We start from the raw sequence: 20257 nt of genomic DNA on the forward strand, positions 1-20257 counted from the left end.
CGCTTTATTAACATAAAGAAACCACAGCAGCTTAGGAAAAGATATAATAAGAACAAAAAATGCTTTAAACATAAAGCATTAACGTAATGTTCAACAAAAAATCAACAACAACTCCCAAGAGTCTCTTTGTCATAATCATAGTCCACAGTCCTTTGTCACTGTTCATCATCCCTATATAACCGGACTTCCCATCATCTTCCTCCTCTTTCTTCGCGCAGATCACGCTAAGCCTCATTGGTCCTGTTTAGCCCCGTCGTTGCCTGCCAAAAAAGGAACAGCATCAGCGAGGTGGCCCAGGAAAAGTTACAACAAGGCGAGGAGCATACAGTGAACAACACAGTATAGACAACGTAAAGGAAAACGCTTTACTTACTGCCATACGGGTGGGTAGAGACACCACCGTAGTCCGGGCGGGATAATCCTCGCCTCCGTGTCCTTAATAGAATTGAAACTTACCGTTACGTAAGCTAGGCAAATTTCGATTCTATGTCAGGACCGGAGGCTTCAGATTATGCTAGTTTAAAGCTTACTTACCACCAACTGAGCTAAATCCACCACTGGCTTAAAATAAAACCTCTTGAAGGTGGAATCCGAGGACCAGTCCGCCGCTCGCATAAGGTCCTCCAGACGAGCGCCCACCGAGAATGCCTTAGAGGCCATGGCCCCCCTGGCGGAGTGTGCTCCAAAGAGAGAAGTATTGATGCCCGCTTCCTGCATGACCCAACGCACCCACCGAGCAATAGTGGGGGAGGAGACAGCTTTGTGTGGCTTCCGCAGGGCAATCAACAACTGACGCTCGCCCGGAGGGCGCAGATCCAAGGTCAGGTCCTCATATGCTTTGAGGCATTGCACGACACACAACTTAGGAGTGTCAGTAAAGGCTGGATAAGAAATGGAACGCGACGACGTCTTAGTGCGTCGGCCCACCGTAAAAGTAACCCCATCCGGGGAAAAAATGCGTGCAGAAACATCCAGCGCGCGCACGTCCGAGACGCGCCTACAAGAGACCAGACATAACAACATGGCTAATTTCGCCGAAAGCTCCTTAAGAGACAGATAAGAATTCGCTGGCCACGACAGGAACAGATTCAGAACCAAATTGACGTCCCAAAGGACGGAGTACCTGGGTTCTGGCGGCAGTGCGAGGCGAACCGCTCGCAGAAGCCGGCACACAAAAGGGTGTTCCCCTACCGGATGGCCATCGATGTTATCATGGCCCGCAGAAATCGCCGACCGGATAGCATTTATCGTTCTATACGCTAAACCCTTGTCGGCCAAATGAGCCAGGAAATTCAGCACGGGAACAAGGCCGGCGACCATGGGATCCAAATCCCTTCGTAAACACCAACGCATCCACTTAAGCCAAGCGGATCTGTAACGCTTCGTCGTACTATCGGCCCATGCCTTGGAGAGCAAGTGCTCAGCTGACCCCGAAAGGCCCGGGAGCGTCCAGCGTCTCCTGAGAGCCTCCACGCCACGAGGCGGAGAGTGTTCTGCATGACGAGAGGGTGAGGTTCCTGATCCGGGCTCGTCAGGAGCAGAGGAAACAGGGGGAGTAGGATTGGAAAATCCCAGGAAAGTTCCAGAAGAACCGGAAACCATACTTGAGACCTCCACAGCGGTGTAACCAACACCAGGTCCGCACCCTGGCGGCGTATTTGAGCCGCTGTTCGCATGATCATGGAGAACGGGGGAAACGCAAACGGCTGTTCCCGACTCCAATCCTGCAAGAACGCGTCCGTGGCCTCCGCCAGAGGGTCCGGCCTCCAGCTGTAGAACCGCGGCAGCTGGTGGTCTAGACGGGACGCGAAGAGGTCCACCGAGAAGGGGCCCCAAAGGGAGTGTAGCCACCGGAAGACTCCCGGATCCAGTTTCCACTGGCTGGCATCCCTGAGATGTCGAGAGTGCCAATCCGCTACTTGATTGGACTGGCCTGGCAGATACTCCGCCGTCACCGCAATGTGACGAGACAGGCAATAATCCCAGAAGTCCTTCGCTAAATCCGCCAAGGCGCGGGACCGAGGACCTCCCAGGTGGTTCACATATCGGACCGCCGAAACATTGTCCATTCGGAGCAGGACACAAGCCTTGACCGAATCCTTGGTCCAACAGCGAACCGCGAAGGAGCCCGCCAGGAGCTCCAGACAATTGATATGCAATTGTTGTTCTTCTGACGACCAGGCGCCGCCGGTGGAAAAATCCCCGCACCGGGCGCCCCAGCCCGACCTGCTGGCGTCGGATTCTATGACCAAGTCCGGAGCCGACCCGAAGATCGCTCGCCCATTCCATACCTCCATGTGAGACAGCCACCATGACATTTCCTCCTTCACTTCGTCCGTGAGGGGAACCCACTGGTCGTAACACATCCCACGGCGCAAATGCTGTGCCTTCAGGCGCTGAAGAGCCCTGTAGTGCAGCGGGCCTGGGAAAATCGCCTGGATGGAGGACGATAGGAGGCCTACCACCTTGGCGACATGACGCAGTGACGTACGATCCTTTGCGATCGTCTGCCGAAGCAGGTGTCGTATCTTTGCGACCTTCCGACTCAGTAGGCTCAAGACCGCCTGAACCGAATCCACCACGAAACCTAAAAAGGTGATCTGCTGAGTGGGAACCAAGACCGACTTGGAGCCGTTGACAACGAACCCCAGCCTCTGAAGCAGGCCGACAGCCTGACGCAGCTGTCCCGCCAGCACCTCTGGGCACTGTCCCATGAGGAGGATGTCGTCCAGGTACACTATCATACGGACTCCCTGGCTTCTGAGAAACTCCACCACCGGGTGAAGGACCTTCGTGTGAAGCACCACGGGGCCGAAGAAAGACCGAACGGCAGGGCGGTGAATTCGAACACCTTGCCGTCCCACAGGAATTGTAGGAAACGACGATGAGGGGGGTGGATGGGAACGACCAAGTAGGCATCCTTGAGATCCAGTCGCACCATCCAATCCCGAGGGAGGAGCACGTCCCGAAGGAGGTGTATTCCCTCCATCTTGAAGTGACGGTAGACCAACCACCCATTGAATTCCTTGAGGTTGATCACAGGCCTCTTGCCCCCATCCGTCTTGTCTACCAAGAAGACGTTGCTGAGGAACCCATGCGGGTGGCGCGTTGATAGGCGGATGGCTCCCTTGCGCAGCAAGTCCGAGACCTCCCCGTCTATCAATCGCGCGTCGGAATCTGAGAAAACCATTGGGCGCGGGGGCCTCACCTGAGTTGGCTGGTCGTGAAATTCTATATGGAAACCTCTCACAGTTTGCAAAACCCAAGCATCGGCAGTGAGCAACTCCCACTCCCCGTAAAAGCTTGCCAGCCGCCCCCCAATCGGAACCTGATCCAAGCAAAGAACACTCACCGGGGGCATGTCCTTGTCCGGACTTCTTCTGGAATCCTCTTCCACCATAGCGTTGTCCCCTCGTGGGGTAGAAATTGGTGTAGTTGGCCGAGGTCTGGTACTGACCTCTTCCGGAGCCTTGTCCACGGTTGTTGGTCTGCTGACCACGGCCGATCGCGCGGCCCCTGCCGCGACCGGCCCCTCCAGAAAAACGCTGGTGAAACACCTTCTTGATGCTGGACTGGGCCTTGTCCAGCGACGTGAACGTGTTCACGAACTTTCCCAGCTCGCGGATGAAAGGTTCACCGAAGAGGCCACCCTGGGCCACTGCACCGGCCTCAGATGAGGCCAGGTCCCCCAGCTTCGGATCCAGTTTAATAAGGAGCGACCGCCGTCGCTCAGTGGACAGGGCACAGTTGGCGTTGCCCAAGAAGACGATCACCCTCTGGGCCCAGTTGGAGAGCACCTCCGGTGAAATGGCGGTGCCATTTGCTCGAGCCTCCTCTGCCATGTCGAGGATCTTCGTGGCGGGCCCGACCGCATCCAACAGCTTGTCCTGGCAGGCCCGCCAGGACCGATCGATCCCCTTCCTGGGGTCTTTCATGAATTTCGCCAGGAAGGTGGCCATCTTGGGGTCCAATTCTGGGGTCATAGCCACCTTCCCCTCCAGAGTAGGCCGCGGGCATTCCCCGCGCAGGCAGCCCCTCGCTTCCTTCTCCAGGGGCTTGCGCAGCCGGCCCGCGACGAACTTCGCCACTGTCTCCCCCGGGGCCCAGGCCGCGGATCGGGGGTGGACAATCTCGTCCGGGTCCAGCATGCCCGACTCATCTCGGGGCATTTCCTTTCCCGAAGGCGCCGGGAGCCAAGATCGGGTCGACTCCCCGTCGTCATCCGTGTCCGGAGAATCGTAGATCGGGGAAGCGGGCGCCGTTGACAGACCGCCCGAAGTGCCAGGGTCCACCAAGGGCGTCGGAGGCACCGCCGTCGCTTTGGCCAGGAAGGCGTCACGAAGACGCTCGAAGGCGTCCTTATCCACGCCCTGGGACTCCGATGAAGGCCCCTCACTCCGGGGTCTCTTCGGAGCGGGCGGCAACCCGCCGGACGTCCCCGGGAGCACGGGGGGCGGCGGCACCTGCGCCGCCGCCAGCTTGGCACACTCCTCCACGATGCGGGCCGAGAGGCGGTCCTCCATGGGCCCCACCACCTCCGTCACACAACGATAGATGGAGCTGTCCACCGCCTGATAAAACTCATCATCCTGCAGATAGGGGCAGGCCTCCTCCTCATACTCCCCTTCCATGTCGGAACCAAGGGCAAATGCGGGGCACCCAAGAGGGCGGCAACCGAGAAAGTTCTCGAATGTGGGCAGGCCCAGCGGCTGCGATCACGTTTTGGGCCAGCTGACGTGGTAGGTGGGCTGCACCAACCCCCAAGCGCGCAGACCCTCCTCGCCGGGACCGGGTCTACGTACCCCTCAAGCGCGCTAGGCCACACACTGTTTAAAGAGGTGCACAGATCTCGCCCGAAGGCGCTCCACGCGGTCGAACCGCTATACAGGCCCCGGAGGGCGTCAAAATTGTGAAAGTACAGACCCGGATCACCAGGTGTCAGAGGGGTACGCGAGGGTCGGCCCCTGCGCAAGCAGGCCCCACGGCGCGGCTCCTCATACTGCGGAGGCGCGCCGGAGGGTCGGCGAGATGACAGGCCGCCCCCCTGCGGTCTATGTACACACCGCACACGAGTGGGAATAAAGTCGCGTAGGAACGAAGAACGTTCCCGCGACCAGGGACTCTGAAAGGGAATAAACCACACAAGGAGTCCCCAAAGACCGCAAGACAATCAAGTACAATAAGAAGACAAAATAGAAAAACACTTATCTGGCTGCGGGAGCAGCGAAGAAAGAGGAGGAAGATGATGGGAAGTCCGGTTATATAGGGATGATGAACAGTGACAAAGGACTGTGGACTATGATTATGACAAAGAGACTCTTGGGAGTTGTTGTTGATTTTTTGTTGAACATTACGTTAATGCTTTATGTTTAAAGCATTTTTTGTTCTTATTATATCTTTTCCTAAGCTGCTGTGGTTTCTTTATGTTAATAAAGCGAAGGAAGATATAGCATAATCTGAAGCCTCCGGTCCTGACATAGAATCGTGAATAATTGACTGGGTGCTGTTGAGTTGCGAGCACGATTGAAAATGTACAGTGAATGCGTTCGATAAAGTGCCCAAAAGACGTGAAAAGAAGACATTCACAGTACATTTTCGGCAATGTTTTGTGACTCATCACGTTTCACCTCCACCTCAATTTTCGGTCGCTCAGACCCATCACTTGGTTCACCATAAATCACGTCGCTCACCTCGATTGCCATTAACAATATAGAATGGCTGCTAGGGATCGTCCACTTACCAGTGATATGCTATGAAAGAAACCTACATAAAAACGTGTTTTTATACCACCGTCGACCTTACAATCTTGTATTAATTCCTAAGTAACTGTACTGTTTATCTCACACTTGTGCCCAGTACTTGCTAAAAGCCTTCTTGGTGGCGATCACCTCGCTGCGCAGGGTGAGCGGACTACAGGCGCTAACGCTACAAGAACCCTACATCCAAATACACAATGATAGGTCGGTGATGAGAACTGACCCACACTTTATGCCAAAGGTGGTGTCAAGGTTCCACATCAACCAGACAGTACAAATACCAAGCTTCTTTCAGAAACCGGCCTCAAGCGCAGAGAGGGCACTGGACGCTAGAAGGGCAGTAATGCACTACATAGAAAGAACCAAGGAGCACAGGAAAACAAAGCATGAGGTGGAAGTTATCGGGGTTCGTATGATCTGCTGTGTGTTTGTTTTACAATGGGGGTTACCTGCCCTGATTTTAGGCAGTCTGGTAAAACCTTTTGGAGTAGTGTAGCATTCACTATCTTAGTCCAGAGAGGGATTACATAGGTTTTAATCTCACTGTAGATGTAAGCTGGTAGAGGGGCGCAGATGTGCTTTGACGGTTTTTTCAGCAAAGGTTGCAGGCTCTGGGACGAAGATCATCTGGATGTGATCACCGGTAGGAGAGGTAAGTTGGGATACCTGGGGATCCTGGGACACTGTCAGTTGGGCCACCTGAGGCAGTGGGACTTCGCGTGCAGGAGTGTCTTTAGTTTTCATACCGGCTCAGGTTGCAGGGATCCTCCAGAAAGAGGATGCAGGCCTCGTTGGGAGATTCGCAGCAAGTCCGAGATCACCAGTTCTCAGGTCAGGATCCCCGGGGAGACCTCCTCATGGTATTGGGCCACTCTAACTCAGGCCGTGGGTGTCGGGTGCAGACCCGCGGATTTGGCCGGAACCAGAGTGTGTGGGTAAGCAAATCAGCTTCTCATGGGAGATGGAGTCTTTTCTGTGGAAGGGAGGTCAGGTCCTTGGTGTTCTTGGGGTTGCTGGCTGCAGGACACACAGGAATTTCGCTTCTGCAGGTTCGAGGTGGGGACAGGCTGGTAGAACTGGGGCCAAGTCAGTGGTCGTCCTCATTTTCTAAGCTTCGGCACGGCTCTTCGATCCTCCTCCTTCTTTTCTTCTTGGTCGGTCCTTGGAGGAGGCAAGGTTCGGGGTTGCGCCTTAATACTAAATTTAGGGGTGTTAAAGGTAGCTAAAGGTTGGGACCAGTGGGTCCCTTCCTTGTGTAGGTCCACCCCCTGATATGCCACTGGAGTCCAGCTATCCTACCTGATGAGGGCTGAAAGCCCAAAACCGATCCTAGGATGCTTGTTTCCAGTCCAGGGAGGACCTGGCCTGGCAGTTCAGGCTGGACTGCTCCCATTGGGCGCAGGGTCAAGACTGATTTGCATATGGGAGAGGTGTGGCGCCGCGGCCAGGGTGACTGACTCCGGAATCTGGGGATCATGGTTCGATTCCCAGGGCCGGCGGCAGATTAGCCCAGCACCATGTGACTCTGGGCAATAGCTTGCTTAATCTTCCCGACTGCCCCCAGCGCCTAGAGACCCTAACGGGTGATGGTTCGTGCTTTACAAATGTGGATTATTATTATAATTATTATGGATGGGTCCAACCCCGAATGGCATGATGAGCAAAAAAACTATGGATTTAGGACCAGATCTCTACTGGGGTGAATGTGTGACATTGTTCTGCATTCTGTCGATTTTTTTTTTTTTATTATTTATTTATTTATTTTTTTTTCATTTGTCACCCCAAGTGGGATGCGGTCCAGATGTGGGTCCCGTGCTCTCCATGCCACTGAAGTCGAGCTATCCTAGCTGATGAGAGCTGAAAGCCCGACACTGGTCCTAGGTGCTTGTTTCCAGTCCAGGGAGGACCTGACCTGGCAGTTCGGGCTGGACTGTTCCCATTGGGCGCAGGGTCAAGACTGATTTGCTTATGGCTGGATCCAAACTGGAATGGCATGGTGGGCAAAAAAACAATTGATTTAGGCTCAGATCTCTGTACTGGGGTGAATTTATGGCATTATTCTTCAATCTGCAGGATGTTCTTTTTGCATTTGACACCCCCTATTCTGCCTCCTTCCAGTGGGAGGGATCAGATGCCTCACTCTGGTTGGCTGGGTCCCCCCATCTGCAAGGGACGGGGACTGAGACTTGTGGTTCACCTCACCTCCCCCACCTGAGCGCTGGGGTTGGTAAATGTGGGCACACCTCCCTTCCTCACTTGGTTTTCCCACAGATTCTCCCGCCCAATTTGGGTGTCCGAACCAGTGGGGGCCAGTTGCTGGAAGCAGCAAAAGACCTGGGGAAGCTCACCAAGGCGGCAAGCCTTTGAAGGTTCCCCTTCGTGGACCCTGCCCATCCTGGGTGAGGAGGCTTGGCACCGTGTCCCGGGATGTGCATAGTTTCAGACCCCTGAGAGCAGCAGGCTCCCGACCCAGGGGTCCAGAAAAATGACTGGTGGTGACAGCTGGCGAGCAGCCACTCAGCCTGGACAGCAGTGTTACGTCGTTTTTCAGGGGCATCACTAAGGTACCCTCTGTGTACATTTTTAATGAAATCCCACACTGGTATCAGTGTGGCTTTAATGTGCTGAGATGTTTGATACCAAACTTCTCAGTTTTCAGTGTAGCCATTATGGTACTGTGGAGTTCGTAATGACAAACTCCCAGCACCATATACTCCTAATGGCATTAGTGCACTTATAAATATTTATTTTTTATAGAGTTTTATATAGCGCGAACTAGACCCGAGACTTCGGGTATCAGATCGCTTTACATGAGCACCAGTTTCGTTATATGAGGACACATTATCCAGTATTAGGGGTGTCTTTCATAGGTTCACATGCCTGAATCATTCCCCGTCGTCGAGACGGGAGCCTCCGGTACATAGAAAAGTAATGTCCTATAGACATACATAGAGAAAATAGGCCTAAGGGCCTCACCTTAGTAGCCTATCCTTGTCCTTATGTAAAAAGGACCAAACTCTTAGAGCCAGCCAATCAGCTATGACCTCCCTCTAGAACCTTCCTGGCAGGAGCCTCAGTCCGTCAGATTTTCTACCGCACGTTGTGCTAGGGAGTCTCCAGCCTGAGTTCTCCTCAGGATCTCTTCAAAACCATCTACTTCACTTTTAAAAGTGGTTTCTTCATTCTACATCTCGACAAGGATTACTTCAGTCCACTTATTTCTGCAGTAAGTGCTTTCTTTCTACTACTTTCTACAATGTCTGAATCCCAGAAGAAAGCCCTTTTCAGGGCCTGTTCTTCATGTGGGAAGAAAAGGCTACATGTGGAGGATAAGCATGCCCTGTGCTTATATTGCCTTTATCCAGACCACGTCCCTAAAGACTGCAAAATATGTAGGTCTTTCCCCAACAAGACCTTAAGGGACAGAGAAGGTCGCCTGCTCATCTGGCTTGACAGGCTCAAGGAGAGAGACAATGTGGAATCTTCAGAGGGTAGCGTTTCAAGGACCTCAGAAGTCTCTCTAAAGAAGCCACGGGTAACTTCCCCTGGCCCCTGAGACACTCCTCCTAGGAAGGCACGAAAGAAGTCTTCAGAGGCAAGATCTACGACATCTTCAGTGTCTGCCAAAGATGCCCAGACTTTTAAGAAGCCTGCTCAGTCATCTAGCAGGCATGCGCAAAGGATTACCACAGCGTCGTCTGTTTCCCCATCGACGACGACAACTCCTTCATAGTCGTCAGCAGGTAAACCTATTCCATCTATTATCCTGCTGAAACCGTCGTCGACGTCGAAAACCTCGTCGACGACGAAGATCACACCGTCGACAACGGCGTCGTCGATGAAGAGCCCACCGTCGACTATCACGTTGACGACGAAGGCGTCTACGAGGGCATCGACGACGAAGGCACCGACGACGAAGACGCCAACGACGAAAACTTCGTCGACGAGAAATGGCGCGCCGACGACTACCGCACCGACGTCGAGGACATCGGCGACGATCAAAATGCCGTCTACGGAGATACCGTCGACGAAGACACCGTCGACGGATGACTCGTCGACGCTGGCCTTTTCTGAGCCATGGAAGAAATCCAAGCTCGTAGAGATGTCGTCTCTAACGCTACCACCGCCGACGACACCAGGGACGGCGGCAGGGGCTTCTACAACAAGTTCTGCGTCCGGCAAGATTGCCAAGCAGCAAATTACGCCGGAAACAACGTCTCCGAGTAAAGTGCAAACTCAGTTGCCCTCAGAAATCTTCCAGAGTGAAGAATCTGAGGAAGAGGAACTCCTGGATCCAGCAACTTCCATTTCGGACCTTCATGTCAAATGCCAGAGCACAGACGAGGAACAGGAGGAAATGACTTACCATGAACACTCTGTCCACACTAGTGTTCGCACGGAGGTCACCCCGATGGTATGCCTGCCGGTTTCTATTGTTAATGACCTGAAATACCTTATCCAGGATTACAAACAACGCTTCCCGGAAACACCGGCAACAGAAAGTGGGAGCCAGACGCCTGCCATAAATAATCCAGCGTCAGCCCCAAAACAGTCTCGGCCTCTCCCTCAGGTCCGCCAGGAGAGAGTCCAACCTCATGTGGTAGTGTCATCGGATGAGGAGGATGATGATGAACTGGAAGAAGGAGAAGTCCAGGAAATCCAGTCGGACCATGAGGAGGAAGAGTGTGTGGCATCTTCCCCAGCTTCAACCCCAACCACGCCAGGCAGATTCACCACCTGTGGATATTGGCGGTTTCCATAAAATTGTGGAAAGGGCGGCAAAGCGATTCCATATCGTTATGGAATCGATTGAAACTGAGTGCTTCTTACACGATTTCAAGGAGCAGACGCAGAAGACAACGAAGTCTATTCCAATAATAGAATTTCCATGGGACCAAGGCAAGAAACTAATGCTGATGCCAGCTTCTGTGCCTGCGGTTGTTCCACGCCTGGACAAAAAATACAAAGCCCCACTTACAGCGGCAGCTTGCCTCAATGGGCACCCTAAACCCGATTCGGTGGTTACACAGGCGGCCCAAAGAACTCCCGCAACCCTTCCTCTCCTCTGTCGGCCCCTCCGGACAAGGAAGGCAGGAAGTTGGACACGATCGGTAAACTATTTACGACAACATCGGCCATGACCATCAAAGTGGCCAATTCCATAGCTCTGTTGGGGCGTTTTAATCGCCAACTCTGGGAAGATATAGTCCCCTATTTAGCGGAACTACCTGACGCAGTTCAAGGAGAAGTCAAGGCACTGCTTACGGAGGGTCAAACCTCAGCGGCTGAAATCATAGACTGTGCCATTGATGCAGCCATGACCGGCTTTCGTCAACTTGCTGGGGCAGCAGTCCTACGCCGTCAAGGATGGCTTAAAGCAACGTCGTTCCGACAGGAGGTGCAGACGAAAGTGCTGGACATGCCCTTCGACGGCCAGCACCTTTTTGGGGACAAGATTGATGAGGCGCTACAAACCATAAAGAAGGACACCGATACGGCCAGAGCACTGGGTACCTTGCAGGCACGGAACCAGTCCTTTCGAGGCAACAGATCTAGGGGACAGTCCTCTTACAGAGGCTCCTATCAAAATAGGTCCTCGTATTCCTACCAAAATAAAAATCAATACCAACAGAAGCAACAGCAGGGTCGTCAGTCTTCTTACGGAAGGTCAAGCTTCAGGGGCAAAAATCAGAAGAGGGGCACTGGCGGCCGCCAGTGACCAATTACTCCAGCCACTCTATCCCTCATTACAAATTGGAGGAAAATTGACCCATTTCCTACCCAATTGGCAGCTCATCACCACAGACCGGTGGGTTCTTCAATTGATAAGATTCGGCCATTCCCTGGAATTCACCACCATCCCTCCTACAACACCTCCCCGCAGACTGCCACACAAACATCTACGCCTGCTTCTCCAGGAAATATCTGTGATGCTGAGGAAAGGAGCAATCGAACGAGTTCCATCATCTCTAAGAGGAAAAGGCTTCTATTCCCGCTTCTTTCTTGTAGGCAAGAAGGAGAAAAAATGGAGGCCCATTCTGGACCTCCGAGCGCTCAACTCTTTCCTAAGAAGCCAATCGTTCAGGATGGTGACGATCCAAGAAATACTAGGCATGCTGGAAAAAGGAGATTTCATGACCTCTTTGGATCTCCAAGATGCCTACTACCACACCCCCATCCTCAAGTGTCACAGGAAATTCCTGAGATTCGAAGTCGCAGGACAACATTACCAATTCAAGGTCCTGCCGTTTGGCCTCAAGTCCGCTCCGCGGATTTTCACGAAGTGCCTTGCACCGGTGGCAGCTTTCCTGCGTCAAATGGGTCACCAAGTCTTCCCCTACCTCGACGACTGGCTGGTAAAGGCACCCTCAGCTATAGGCATGACCGAATCCTCCAACGCCTGCACCAATCTTTTTCAACGGCTAGGATTAACTCTCAATCTCGAGAAATCCTGCATGATCCCTACAAGAAACATTACCTTCCTCTGTACAAACTTGAACACGGAGTGCGCAAGGGCATTCCCTTCGATGGAAAGGACGAACAAGATAATATCTCTGGCCATTGGTGTGTCGCCTAAGGAAGTCCCTAAAAGTTCGGACCTACAAGTCTCTCCTGGGCATGATGTCTTCTTGTATACTCCTCATCCCTCACTGCAGACTCAGGATGCGCCCATTGCCAGAGGCCCTCACGAACCAATGGACACAGAGTACAGGTTCTTTCGAGGACATTGTAAGGATAACACCAAAAATATCCAAGAGTCTGGACTGGTGGAGGTGTCGCAAGAATCTATCTATAGGGCTGCCAGTTCTACTTCCAGCAGCACCTCTGGTGATCACCACGGATGCCTCCCTGGAAGGCTGGGGCGCTGTCCTCCAAGACCTTCGGATAAGCGGCAAATGGACCACTTAGGAGAAACAGCCCCATATAAATCTTTTGGAGCTGAGGGCTGTGTATCTAGCACTACAAGCCTTTTTGCCACGCATCCAGAACTCCCAGGTGCTCGTCAAAACGGACAACACCACGACGATGCACTATCTCAACAAACAGGGAGGAACGCGTTCGCTCACTCTATCACGCGAATCGCAAAAGGTCTGGAACTGGCTGGTACTACATGGAATCACGCTCAGGGCGGACTATGTCCCGAGCAAGGACAATACCATTGCGGACGCCCTAAGCAGGCAAAGATCCCTCTCCCACGAGTGGGAGCTAGACAAGAGCGCACTGGATCACATATTCTCAAAATGGGGAGTCCCAGGAATCGATCTGTTTGCCACCAAGAGGAACGCCAAATGCCCAAACTACGCAAGCTGGCATCCCCAACAAGGGTCACTCGGAAATGCTTTTTCCATCGGTTGGTTCAGCGTATTTGCGTACGCTTTTCCTCCGTTTCCGATGATCTCAAGAGTCCTCAGGAAGATGAAGGCGGAGCCTTGTACCCTGATCCTAATTGCCCCGTTCTGGCCGAGGCAGCACTGGTTCTCGGATCTTCATCGCCTCTCCATCAGGACACCGATTCGTCTGCGGCAGCACCCGAACCTACTGACAATGTCCAACGGGCAGGTACAACACCCGAACCTGCAATCGCTCAGGTTATCGGCCTGGCTCCTGAGCACAGAGAGTTCTGTAGCCTGAATATCCCACAGGAATGCAGGGATGTGCTGGCAAAAGCGAGAGCAGACGGTACCAACAAAACATACTCTCTCAAATGGAAAAGATTCTGCATTTGGTGTTCAGAGCAAGGCCTGCGACCGCTGCATATCACACCCGAACAGATATTGCCATATCTGTTGCATTTGGCACAGTCAGGACTGGCGCATGCATCCATAAAGGTTCATCTGGCGGCTATCTCACGATTCACCAGGACTTTCACAGGACCATCTCTGTGGTCCAGTAGGCTTGTAAAGCAGTTCCTAAAGGGACTTTATAGATCCTTCCCGAGACCTCGGAGGGTCCCTCCGACATGGCATCTCAACTTAGTCCTCAACCAACACATGAGGCATCCTTTCGAGCCCATTCATCGAGCATCCATCAAGTACATCTCATGAAAGACAGCTCTGTTACTCGCTCTAACATCTGCCAGGAGAGTAAGCGAGCTACAGGCTCTATCCATTCAAGAACCCTTCATGCAGTTTAAACAGGACAGGGTGGTGCTGAGAACGAATCCTAAGTTCATACCGAAAGTGCCTTCAGACTTTCATCTCAATGAACCGATAGTTCTTCGATCTTTCTTTGCGAACCCTTCCACCGCAGCAGAAAGAACGCTACATTCTTTGGACCTCAAGCGGTGTCTAAAGTTCTACATAGACAAAACTAAGACTTTCAGAAAATCATCACAACTGTTTGTGGCCTACAGTAGACCAAGAATGGGTATGCCTCTCACGAAACAAAGCATCTCAAGGTGGATCTCCTCAGCGATAGCATTCTGCCATGACAAGGCCGGACGGCCTTTGAGTGATCATGTTACAGCGCATTCCACCAGGGCGATGTCCACATCAGCAGCACTGTTCGCTGGAGTGCCGATCTTGGACATATGCAGAGCGGCGACCTGGAAGTCACCGCACACTTTCTCCAGGCACTACTGCCTGGATGTTGAACTTCAGAAGGATGCAGCAGTGGGCCAGGCTGTGCTTCGCCATCTATTCCAGTGAGGTGAGCCTTCCAACATCCCGCCATCCGGGTATGCACATTTTTTGTCTTTATGATATTCTGCTTTATGCTATCGTTCCAATGTTGTATGATAATGTGTATTATCTAACATGCCTGTATAGCAACATTACATCAGAAATGTGCATAATGTATTGCTGACTACTCTGATTCAGGCATGTGAATCTATGAAAGACACCCCTAATACTGGATAAGAAACGCGTTACTTACCTGTAACAGCAGTTATCCAGTATTGGTGTCTTTCATAGATTCACATGCAACCCTCCCGCCTCCCCTGGAAGGACTCACATCCCTCTCTAACTGTATTACGCCTACCTAGCTGGGTGCGTACGAAAATCTGAGGGACTGAGGCTCCTGCCAGGAAGGTTCTAGAGGGAGGTCATAGCTGATTGGCTGGCTCTAAGAGTTTGGTCCTTTTTACATAAGGACAAGGATAGGCTACTAAGGTGAGGCCCTTAGGCCTATTTTCTCTATGTATGTCTATAGGACATTACTTTTCTATGTACCGGAGGCTCCCGTCTCGACGACGGGGAATGATTCAGGCATGTGAATCTATGAAAGACACCAATACTGGATAACTGCTGTTACAGGTAAGTAACGCGTTTCTTCCTATTTTTGTTGGCACTGGGAGATTACGTGATATGCCCAGAATCACAGGATGTTGAGCGTTGTTGCAGAAACTCTAACCCGGTTCCCTAGCTTCCAGGTCGACAGCTCTAGCCGCAAGGCCACATGTCTAAGAATTGACTTAGACACTGTAGAAGTACAGGGCTCATGCACCTGTACCCTCACCACTGGTATAGTGCACCCAGCGAGAGGGCGGCTGACCTATGCCAGGGCAGTGGGTTGTAGGCATGGCACACAGGGATCGATAACCTAGTGTTGCAAAGTCATCCTGTGCCCTGGGCACCCCTCAACTTTTTGCTGACTGGAACTGGTGGTAACTGACTCTGACTGGCCCTGGGCTCTGTTTAACCAGGCCCAGGGCCAGTGCCAAGCCAAAAGGAACACATTAGAACACAGTTAAGACACCCAACCTACACTAGGGTGCACTTTAGTATGGTGGGGTACCCCTGTAGTTGGCATGACCTACCACCTACGCCCCATGTATGTAATAGGTCAGGGGATTGAAACTACCTAGAAGTCTCCAGTATCCTGGGGCATGGCAGTTTAGAGGCCAGCAGATTCTCTGCACCAGCATGTGTGCAGTGCTGAAGCCTGAGGTCAGTTTAAAAGCTGCATTGGTGGCCAGGACAGTTTTTAAACCTTAAATTGTGCCCAAACTCGACTTTGGGGGTAGGGGCCTTAAAAAGTAAAAACCTACCATGTTTTTGCATATTACCGACCCCCAGGGTCACCCCTAGGTATTCCAGGGGTGGGGGGTCAGTTATCTATAAGCAGCGCCCTTATAAAATGAGTTTTTAGAAGCCTGGGTAAAGTGAAATTCTACATTTCACTCCCCACATTGTCTTAAAGAGGTGCTCAAATTCGACTTTGATGCTGGGGCTGTCGCTTGTGATGCAGCTGCTTCTCGGGCAGTTACCCGGTCCGGGCGCGAATGTGGCTTCCCGCGGTGGGCCCGTAGGCCGGGGGCTCCAGTTCCGTGCCCTCCGGGCGGGCGTCTCTTCGATTCACCGGAGGGTGCCCCGCCCCGTTCAGTCATCTTTTGGGGCCGCCTTCGCCTCAATGCCCTGCTGCCACCCCGGCAACCACTCCTCGGCTCCTCAGCGTGTGTCCGCTGCACCAGCGGGAATCCGCGCCAGTCACCCTGCGACCTCGGCCGCCACGACACCGCAGGCTGGTCGCAATGCGTGGCGGATGGGACTCCGCGACAATTCAGGTGCCTCCACTCGCCACGTTAGCGAAGCAGGCTAGTGAGTCCTACACCACAGTAGCCCCGCCTGCCCTGTTTGGGGGTCTCAGGTGCTTTTAATAAGTCCGGGCGAGGGCTCGGGTAGGGAGCTTCACAGACCCATGTCTGTCTCGATCGCCATCTTGGCCACACCCCCGTTTTTGCAGTTTACGGGTGAGGCTGATGCAGGCGGCTAATGCGGCAGAGCTGAGACTCTGAATGGCAGAGGATCGGCTGGCACTGCGGCAGCGCAGGAGCCTGATCTGGCTTGGGTAGGCAAGGGATAGCACAATGGAGCAGCTAAGGGCTGATCTGGCATCAGGGAGGTGCCAGTGCAGGGAGATGCCCTGAGACTGCTGCGGTGAGGGCTGGAGCTGGAACGTGCACCGTTGGAGGCTGATATGGGGTGAAGTGGTAGATGGGCTGCCCAATGTCAGGGTACTCGGACTAGGGGGCGCTAGTACCCTCACAGAGAAATGCTGTATTCTGACGCTGCCTGGGTGATAAATTTACAGAAGTGACCGCACAGGGCAGGGGGCTGTGCTGGCATGAGCAGTTTGGCACCAAAGAGTCCGCAGTGCAGGACACACTGTCAAAGCTCGACCTCTTCAGTCGTGCTAGGCTGGCTCGGTGGCAGAGATCCGAGGACGGAGGGACACTGTGGTTGCTGCGCTGCTGCCGTTCTTGGGTGGGTGAATGCGAGTGCTATTAGGCTCATCTGGCGCCTTGAGGGCATCAATGTGGGAGTGTGGTGGCTGATTCTGGAAATGTGTCTGGCACACAGGCAGAGCTGGGCTGATGTGGTTGCTGGTACAAGGGTAGAGCTGGGGATGATGTGGAAGAGGAGCCGACACAGTGGCTAAGCAGGAGACTGAGTGGGGAGGGTGAGGGCTGGCACAAAGGAGCCGAGGGTGTTCTGGGTGCTGGGTTGGCACACTGGCTGAACTTAGAGGATTTGACATGTAAACTGCCAGTATGAGAGCTGGGGAGCGGAAAGAGCTTCACAGGTCTGGGGCACCGAGGGACTTGAACAGTGCTCTGAGTGAGGAGCACTGAGGGCTGTGTGTGTGTGTGGGGGGGGGGGGGGGGCAGTGTTTTGTGGGAGTCTGGGAGTGGGGTTGGGAACAATGTAGGCCCTGGGCAGTGGTCTATGGATACTCGCGTTACTCCATGCCCTTGAGGCAGTGTTGTCGCAACAGTAGACAAAGCGGTGTATGAGTGACGTAGTAAGTGGTTTATAAGGCGACTGAGCGAGTGTCCTATTGGAGCTGCGGAGCGTACTGGAGCATGGTGCAGACAGAGTACAGCGTACACAGGAGACCATGCACTGGCGCTAAAGAGAGCGGTATATTGAGGCTGCAGAGGGCGCAGTATGGGGGCTGGCTGAAGAAAGTGAAAAAGCAAGCACGCCATGCGTGCGTTGTGCTGAACGCCCCAGCCCTTCGCGTGCACCTCGCCTGGAATGAAGAAGCAAAACAAGGCAGGGTGACAAAGCTTCAGATAAGAAACTTCGTAATGACAGCCGTAATGCAGGCTACCATGTCGGGAGGAGTACAAAAGGGGGTGGTGATGGACGGAGCATCTGAATCAATCAAACACTCACACCCAGTCAAAAGATCTGGGTTTAATCCATCACCGTTCTTTAGCCCACTCTGCCACCCCAGTTCAGACATGGCTATATGCAAATCAGTCTGACCCTGTGCCTCATGGGAACAGTCCAGCCCGAACTGCCAAGCCATGTCTTCCCTGGACCGGAAACAAGCTTCCGAGGACCGGTTTCTGGCATTCCAGCCGTCTTCAGCCCGGCTTGCTTGAATCCAGTGGCAAAGTGAGCATGGGACTCACGTCTGAGCATACCCTGCAACACTTATGGCGGCCAAAAGCGGTACAAAAGGGGGTGGTGATGGACGGAGCATCTGAATCAATCAAACACAAGTCAAAAGATCTGGGTTTAATCCATCACCGTTCTTTAGCCCACTCTGCCACCCCATGTCCGGAGGGGCCATTCCAAAAGCGGACAGGGCGGCAATGGAAAATCCTTTCTAATGGAAAGCCAGCGTTTACCATGAACGCTGACGCTATCCAATAGAAAGGAGGGGCAGGGCTTAGACTCCTTTTTGTTTATAAGATCTCTCGCAGGGCGGGACAGCTTCGCTGCCACACCCACACGAGACCTAAAAATGATAAACACACTAGTAAGGAAGAGAATCATTTGTGTTCTTGTAACAAGATCATTCTGTTAAACTTTATCTTCCTGCTTGAAGTAATGCAGTTGAGTCTCTCTTCTTGAGAGTGCATCAGAAGATAATTAAATGATCTTTGGCTTTGTTACCAGCCAGTCTGGTGTGCAACAATGACACATTACTTTTCAGTACATATCCTTGTAGACTTTATGGGGCAGTGCAAATTGAGGACCTCAAGAACTTGCAAATTGACCGAACTACCCCCGCCCCCCAACCCTAACTGGTGAGTAGTTGCGCTTTATAAGAAGATTGGTTGATGCCCTTAAAAAGGAAAAATATCTGAACATTTGATACATGACAGTAGTTAATACTTATTTCTTATACATGTTGAATTATCAATTTTGTTAAGTGATTAGCTTTGTGTTAATTAATTTCTAGGTTGAACCATGTAGCTGCTGGACTTGTTTCGCCAAGCGTGAAATCTGATGCTTCGAACAAGGAGATAGAAGAAGCAATGAAACGAGTAAGGGAAGCACAGTCATTGATTTCCGCTGCTATAGAGCCAGGTAAACTTAATTTACTTAAACACACATTTCCTGTGACACTATTGAATAGTCAAATGAATGTGATTCAGTGTATAATTGTGTTTTGAGCAGCCCAGCTCGATTAATGTAGCGAACATGTTCACCATGAAGTTTGTATTTTCATGTGACTGTCAAAACGCATACAGGCAAAACAAAGTAATTTTGCAATACGTTTGTTTGTAACACTAAACTGACCTAATTATTCTGGATCACTATGGCATATCCAGTGTTTTTTCTCTCGGTGTTTATGAGCTTTTGTCAACGCGCAGACTGCTACAGCAGTGTTGAAATGCAGTGACAATCAACCCACTACATTACCCTGCCTTTTTTCCTTACTAAAGATCCTACCTATCACTGCACCTACCATTGAGTATAACAACCATCTTCCTGACCGGTGCAGGTGAAAGATAAATCTACTGCCGTTTGATTTTCTTAAGTCTGCTGGGGGTCCATACCAAGCTTGGTAGGGATGTAGTATGGAAATAGCCAAACCGCTCATCATTGACGTTACATGCCAAATTGCAACGTGCTATGTCTGCCTTTTTATATTCCAAATTTGGCATTATGTAGATCATTACTTTATGATAAAGACCAACTTAAGCATGGGTGGCAGAGTCCGAGCGTACTTCTGTACCAGTGCCATCTGTATTTCTGCAGCGATCCTAGTTTCTGCTTGGTTTTAACGGCTGCATGGAGCTTCGAATGATGGCCTGAAAGTCTACCATTTTGCATAATGCACCGAATGGACAGAATTGAAGGCTAAAATACCAACTAAAATCTATCAAATCAAGAGGACTCACTCCCTGTCCAAGACAGTGCTTGTAGAAGTTGCAAACTTGGTGACTGTCATGTTTGATTTGTGATTTCCTATCTGTGCGTAACGAAATCCTAATCTCTACGCCACACACACTATCTGGAGTAGAGCTCTGCATTATCTGCATAGTGTTATAAAAAATCTTACTACGTCTGATGCCCACACAGGTCCTTAAAAGAGACTACAGTGTCCATGTTTGACTAGGATCACAATGTTTCTTCATTTATTTGCAGAAATCTATGATTCATGCCAAGTTTGTATTCTGGTATGATCCCTTTCAGCTTTGCAGCCTTTCTTAAGTATAGGTAAACCATATTTACTGGCATAAAAAAAATGATACTCTGTAAATAATACATAAAACATGTGTTGCAAGGTCAGAGAAGAAGATGGTTGAGTTGTTGCAG

General features: G+C 51.9%; 1 protein-coding gene across 2 annotated transcripts in view; it reads left to right on the forward strand.

Annotated features, from left to right (window-relative positions):
• The window catches only part of SRSF11 (serine and arginine rich splicing factor 11), a 252145-nt gene that overhangs the window by 121120 nt on the left and 110768 nt on the right, over positions 1–20257 (forward strand). For both annotated transcript variants that reach the window (XM_086953852.1, XM_086953853.1), the window contains exon 6: positions 18894–19021. In XM_086953852.1, the coding sequence (XP_086809978.1) occupies positions 18894–19021 (128 nt within the window). The remainder of the gene's footprint in view (positions 1–18893; positions 19022–20257) is intronic.

The sequence above is a fragment of the Lissotriton vulgaris genome, chromosome 1_1 (genome assembly GCF_964263255.1).
Source record: "Lissotriton vulgaris chromosome 1_1, aLisVul1.2, whole genome shotgun sequence".
Classification (NCBI taxonomy): Eukaryota; Metazoa; Chordata; class Amphibia; order Caudata; family Salamandridae; genus Lissotriton; species Lissotriton vulgaris.